Genomic DNA, 6,245 nt, shown 5'->3' with positions numbered 1-6,245 from the left:
ACACACACACACCTATCTATAACAGCACTATAAGGCCTGGAACCAAGCGAGATAAGGCCAAAGCTGGCCTATTAGAGTCCAAGGTGGTTACAGGGACAGAGAACAACTTTCTGATAGGGAAGGAATGGAGGTGATACCTCTAAGGGAGACAACCTCCCAAGGCAGTCTATTCCATGGATGGACAGCTCTACTTTTTAGGAATTTTTCCCTTTAGGTCAAGGTTAAATCTTTCCTTTTCTTTCTATTTTTTTTTTTTTGGCTAGGCAATGGGGTTAAGTGATTGCCGAGGGTCACACAGCTAGTAAGTGTCAAGTGTCTGAGGTTGGATTTGAACTCAAGTCCTCCTGACTCCAGGGCCAGAGCTCTATCCACTGTGCCACTTAGCTGCCCCCATCTTTTCTTTTTAACTCGAATCCTTTCTCCTACTTCTGGTTTCTGGAACCAAGCAGAACCATTCCATCCCTCTTCTAGAAGACAGCCCTTGAGATATCTGACCCCAGCTATCAAGTCTTCTTGACATCTTCTCTTCTTCAGACTAAACATCCCCAGTTCTGTCCTCATGTCCTATGAGCTTGAGGCCTTTCCCTAGCCTGGTTGATCCTCTGGCATTGAGAACTGCCCATGCTCCTCCAGATGTAGTCCCATACACAGAATGTCCAGTGCTTGGGGACAGGGACCGTTTTTTTGTGTTTATCTTTGTGCCCCCAGGCAAGTCAGCAAACATCCATTCAATGCCTACCTTGTGCTAAGCTCTGTGGATAGAAAGGAAGGTAAAAGGATGATCTTTGCTCTCCAGCAACTCCCAGTCTGCACTGGCTAGCTCATAGAAGGCACTAAATATGGTTTTTGTTGATTGGAACTTATGATCACATCCCTAGTTCATACACCCTAAGGTCAATGTGTTTTCTCATTCATTTCCCTACTTTCTGTTACTTCAGGTCAGCGGAACAAGGCCTGGCCATCTACAAGGCCTTTCCTGATTGCCCCAGCTGCTGATGCCTCTCCACCCCCTACCCCTGGTATCACCTTATAGTCATTTATGTATATATATTTTATACACACTTGTATGTCTACCTGTTGTTTGCCTCCCATGGGTAGATTTCAGACATTCTTATGGAGCTGGGCATGTGCGCAGGCCACTTTTCCTTGGGTTCCCTGTTTGTTCAGGTGACTTGTCAAAAGATCATTCACCGAGCATGGGAACCAGCAGTTTCTGCTGCCCGTGACTGGGTGTTTGTCAAAGAGGACTGGCCACTGAGTATCACGGCAGGACAGATTGTTTTGGACCGCCCATGTCCATGGGCTCCGAGGTGAAGAAGCGCCCCAGGCTCTTTCTTGGAGATTCCGCCTTTTCCCTCTTGAACCCCAGGCAACGGGGCAGTGAGAGCGTCAATGACATGGCAGGAGCAACGCGTCCCTTGTCTAGTCTGAGATGGGGCCTCAGGACCCTGGCGGCCCCTCCTGCTCTTTGAGGTGATGGAATCCCAGTGCAGAACGGGGCAGACTTTCGGACTCGGCCAACGTGAATTGCCTTATCGTCGCAATGGTTTAATTTCTTTTCTTTTCTTTTTTTTTTCTTCCATTTTCCAATGGAGTGAAGTGGGAGGGAGGAAAAAGGAATGTCTGTTAGTTGAAAACGATCCCTGGATGACTTCGGAGTCCCTGCCACCCTCCGGGAGCGAGGGGCTGTCTGAGCTCCCTCCGGGTCGCGCTCTGGGGACCCTTCCCCAAGGGGGCCGGGGCCACTGTCCCCCCCGGGGCCGGCCAGCGCCCGAGCGCTCCGGCAGACCACAGCGACCTCCAGCGGTCCCCGGTAGCAGCACAGTGGCCGGCGGCCGGGGGCGGAGAAGGGGGGGCGTGCCTCCTGACCACCGGCAGCCACTCGCGTCCGAGGGAAGGAGGGGTTCCCGCTCCCCCCCCCCGCCCCCCGCGGCTTCCCGCGAGATCCTGCTCTGCGCGAGCTGGGCCTCCGAAAGAGAGGGAGACCCTCCCCCACTCGACCGGCCCCTCCCGCCCCTCGCGCCGGCCCGGGCTCCCCCTCCTTCCTCGGCTGCCCCTCACTTCCTGCTGCTGCCTCACGCGGGGAGCGAGCGGAGCGCAGCGCAGCGGGCAGCGGCGGGCAGCGGCGGGCAGGCGGGCGGGCAGCGGCGGGAGGCCAGCGCCCGGCGAGCCCGCTGCCAGCCTCCGCGCGCGGCGGTGGCCAGCGCGGCCGGGGCCGGGGCCAGGGCCAGGCGGGCCGGCTCCGCGCCTCTGCCCGGCCACCGGGCCCGGGGCCGGCGCGGCCGCTTTGTCTCGGGCGTCGGTCCGGGGGGCCGCGGGGCTCCCCCCGCCCCAGGGACGCCCCCTCCCGGGGCCGGCCCGGGGCCCGGGGCGGGGGGAGGGGGCCGGCCACGATGGGCCCCAAGCGGAGGCAGCTGACGTTCCGGGAGAAGTCCTACATCATCCAGGAGGTGGAGAAGAACCCGGACCTCCGCAAGGGCGAGATCGCCCGGCGCTTCAACATCCCGCCGTCCACGCTGAGCACCATCCTCAAGAACAAGCGGGCCATCCTGGCGTCCGAGCGCAAGTTCGGCGTGGCCTCCACCTGCCGTAAGACCAACAAGCTGTCCCCCTACGACAAGCTGGAGGGGCTGCTCATCGCCTGGTTCCAGCAGATCCGCGCCGCCGGCCTGCCCGTCAATGGCATCATCCTCAAGGAGAAGGCTCTGCGCATCGCCGAGGAGCTGGGCATGGAGGACTTCACGGCCTCCAACGGCTGGCTGGACCGCTTCCGCCGCCGGCACGGGGTCATGACCAGGAACGGGGTGACCAAGAGCCGCTCGCAGCCCTCGACCCCTGCCCAGCCGCCTGCTCTTCCCCGGGCCCCGGCCTCGGCGCCAGCGGCAGATGGCGGCGGAGGTGGCGGCGGAGGCGGCGGCCGGAGGTGGTGGGAAGAGCAGCTGCCCGCACTGGCCGAGGGCTACGCCTCGCAGGACGTCTTTAATGCCACGGAGACCTGTCTGTGGTACAACTTCCTACCTGACCAGGCCCCTGCCCTCGGAGGGGAGGCCCGGCCCAGCCCCCGGCGGGGCACCGAGAGGCTCATTGTGCTCCTGTGTGCCAACGCAGACGGGAGCGAGAAGCTTCCCCCGCTGGTGGTGGGCAAGCTGGCCAAGCCCCCGGGATCCCGGGCTGGTCTGCCCTGTGACTACACTGCCAACCCCAAGGGTGGCGTCACTGCCCAGGAACTAGCCAAGTACTTAAAGGCCTTGGATGCCCGCATGGCAGACGAGTCCCGCAGGATCCTGCTGCTGGCCAGTCGGCCAGCCGCCCCAGCCTTAGACATCTCCGACTTGCGGCATGTTCAAGTGGCCTTCTTCCCATCAGACACCCTTCAGCCCTTGGAACGGGGTGTTGTCCAGCAGGTCAAGGGTCACTACCGACAGGCACTGCTGCTCAAAGCCATGGCCGCCCTGGAGGACCACGACCGTTCCCGGTTGCAGCTGGGCCTCACCGAAGCCTTACACTTTGTGGCTGCTGCGTGGGGGGCCGTGGAGCCCGCAGACATAGCTGCCTGCTTCCGAGAGGCCGGGTTTGGGGGTGGCCCGGGACCAGACATTGATGTGACTCTCAAGAGTGATGAGGAGGAAGAGGAGGAAGATGAGGAGGAGGACGACAATGATGAAGATGATGAGGATGAAGAAGAGCAAGGCGAGGAAGAGGGCGAGGAAGAGGGAGAGGAGGTAGAGGAAGGAGAGGAAGAGGAGGAAGAGGAGAGCTCATCAGAGGGGCTAGAGGCAGACGACTGGTCCCAAGGTGGTGGTGGGGCAGGTGGGAGTTTTGTGGCTTATGGAACCCAGTATGAGCAGGGGGGCCCTGCTGTTCAGCTCCTTGAGGCTGGGGAGGACTCGGAGTCAGAGAGCGATGAGGAAGATGAGGATGACGATGATGACGATGAGGATGACGATGACGACGACGACGACGACGACGATGAAGTGCCCGTGCCCAGTTTCGGTGAGGCCATGGCATACTTTGCTATGGTCAAACGGTACCTGACCTCCTTCCCCATCGATGACCGGGTCCAGAGCCACATTCTCCACTTGGAGCATGATTTGGTCCATGTGACCAGAAAGAACCACGCCAGACAGACATCATCCCGAGCCCTGGCACACCAGAACTTAGCCTGATAAGCTGTTTTTTTTGTTTTGTTTTGTTTTTTTTGGGTCCCTGGACACTGGCCGTGGTACATCCCAGTCCTGACATGTGTATGGGATTTCCAGGGCAGCTCTTTCAGGGACCAGGTGGTGATGGTGGTGGGGAACTGTTTCCAGCATCGGGGGTTCATCCTCTTTAGGTAATGCCCCACACCCCTGCACCCCTTGGGAACTGGGCTAGGCCATGTGTCTACCTGGGAGCTAGGCCTGGGAGCCAGGCTGGAGTCAGCCCAGCCTCCTTCCTGTTGCCTTTCCCTTACCCTTCCTTCCTCACCTTTTCCCTGCCTCTTTCCCCAGCTGCCCCCAGGGCTAGGATGCCTGCTGTGATTGGCAGGGCTGTGGAGAGGGTGGAGAGGGTCCCTTAGGAGCAGGCCCCACCCCAAAGTGCCCTACAAATACTGACCAGCAGGGTCCCATCTGCAGGAGCAGCTGGTGGAAGGGGAAGGGGTCAGATCGAAGACATTTTGCTTGGTGGAGGGTGCCAAGGCCTGTAGGCCCCCCCCCCGCCCCGTCCCTTTGGTCTCTCACCTTTCACACTCTGCATGGAGATTCAGCACTAGGGAAGGGGGGCCGTTCCTAGTAGGGTTCCTGGGGAAGGGGGCTCACAGGGGCTCGGAGAGGTGGCCCCTGAGAAAGCACTTAGAAACAGCATGGCAGCAGGCCCAGAGCTGCAAACCTTCACCAAGCCTGCCTGCCAGGGAATCTTTTTTTTTTTTTTAAGTGCCCATAGGGCTCCCTCGGCCCCAGAGGAAAGTTTTTTGAGAGAAGCACAGTGCCCGCCTCCCGGGAGTTGGTTTCCAAACTGCTCCTCCTTGTCCTCTGATAGATTTTCTTTTTCAAACCAAGGGCTCGTTTCTTCCTGCCCCTGGACTCCTTGTCTCCCTTGAAGGGCCCCATGGCCCGCCGATGCAGGGGAGACTGGCTGAGTCCCGAGCATTTCTTTCCTTGAGGTGTGAGGGGAAGGAGGTGGGGGGCTCTGTTTGTCTCTTGGGCACGGTCAGGATCCCAAAGCCGCCACATCTTGCCTCGTCCCCCATGCTCCCCCAGCCTTCTCCCTCTGTATGGTACCTTCCCTAAACTGTTACAAGCTGACAGGGGGATGGGGAGGTGTCATTACCTGCAGGGAGGGGGGGGGTGGTCCCTGGTCGGGTCAAGCTATTCCAGCTATCTCTTTTCCTAGTCTGAATTCAATAAACCGTTCCGATCCCCTTTTGCCGGGGGTTGGGTGTTTTGACAGCTGAGGGGTGATGTCCTTTGTGTCTTGGGCTCTTTTTCTGGGGATGCTCCTCTCCCACCTCAGTCCCCCTCTCCGTGGCCATGCTGCTAGTGGTGGAGATCCAGGAGTGTAAGGTTCGAGGAGGGAGGAGGGCTGCAGCTGTGTGGGAAAGCTGGCTCGAGGTTGTATTTACTATGGCTGAGTCCATTCTGGAGTTTCATTTGAGGTCAAAAGGGGAAAGTAGTTGCAAATGCCCTCTGCCTTGAAGGGTGGGGATGCAAAGCAGCTAGGTCTGGGTTAAAGTTAGGAAAGGCTGAATGAATGTCTGGGTATGAGTAAAGAAGCCTGGCTTCAGAAGACCTGAGTTCACGACTTGTCTCTCTGTCACTTATTCTCTGTGTGACCTTGGGCAAGTCAAGAGTGTTATAGCTGAGCAGGGAGGAAGGGAAGAAAGATGGAGTGCCCCCTGAGTGTGGTAGACAGGAGCCACAGTTGGCTTTGTGTATGGGCATCTGCGGGGGCAAGGAAATCCCCATCCCCATCTCCCCCATGGGCCTATCATAATCTTTGAAATTTTGCCATTAGAGATTCATTCCTTTAGCTAGTGCAGGGTTTTCTGTTAGAATGCAAAAATCCCTCCGGAGCCTTTATCACTCGATAACATCTTAGCACTGGAGAACAAAGACCTTCTGGTAATGAGACCAGGGAGGATAGTTGCTAAGTTAAAGGGGCCAGAGTCAAAGAGAAGTGTGAAAGGTAGGTGGGAGCGTGGGGAAGACCTTCAGGTGACTTCAGAGGATCGTTCCACTTCAGACTAGATCCATCCAGCGGCCTGG

The 6,245-nt window shown here is 58.4% G+C and overlaps 1 protein-coding gene across 1 annotated transcript; it reads left to right on the top strand.

Moving 5' to 3' along the window:
* The first annotated feature begins 2,295 nt into the window (after positions 1-2,295).
* Positions 2,296-5,429, top strand: CENPB (centromere protein B). The gene has a single exon (XM_021001009.2). It carries the CDS (start codon positions 2,394-2,396, stop codon positions 4,164-4,166), a length of 1,773 nt encoding a protein of 590 aa, XP_020856668.1. The 5' UTR covers positions 2,296-2,393; the 3' UTR covers positions 4,167-5,429.
* Positions 5,430-6,245: the final 816 nt, after the last annotated feature.

The sequence above is a fragment of the Phascolarctos cinereus genome, unplaced genomic scaffold, assembly GCF_003287225.1.
Source record: "Phascolarctos cinereus isolate Bilbo 61053 unplaced genomic scaffold, phaCin_HiC Scaffold_2;HRSCAF=192, whole genome shotgun sequence".
Lineage (NCBI taxonomy): Eukaryota > Metazoa > Chordata > Mammalia > Diprotodontia > Phascolarctidae > Phascolarctos > Phascolarctos cinereus.
This window is presented reverse-complemented; position numbering and strand designations above follow the sequence as displayed.

Coding starts and splice junctions, on each gene's coding strand:
- CENPB (XM_021001009.2), top strand. CDS start 2,394: ATGGGCCCCAAGCGGAGGCAGCTGACGTTCCGGGAGAAGTCCTACATC.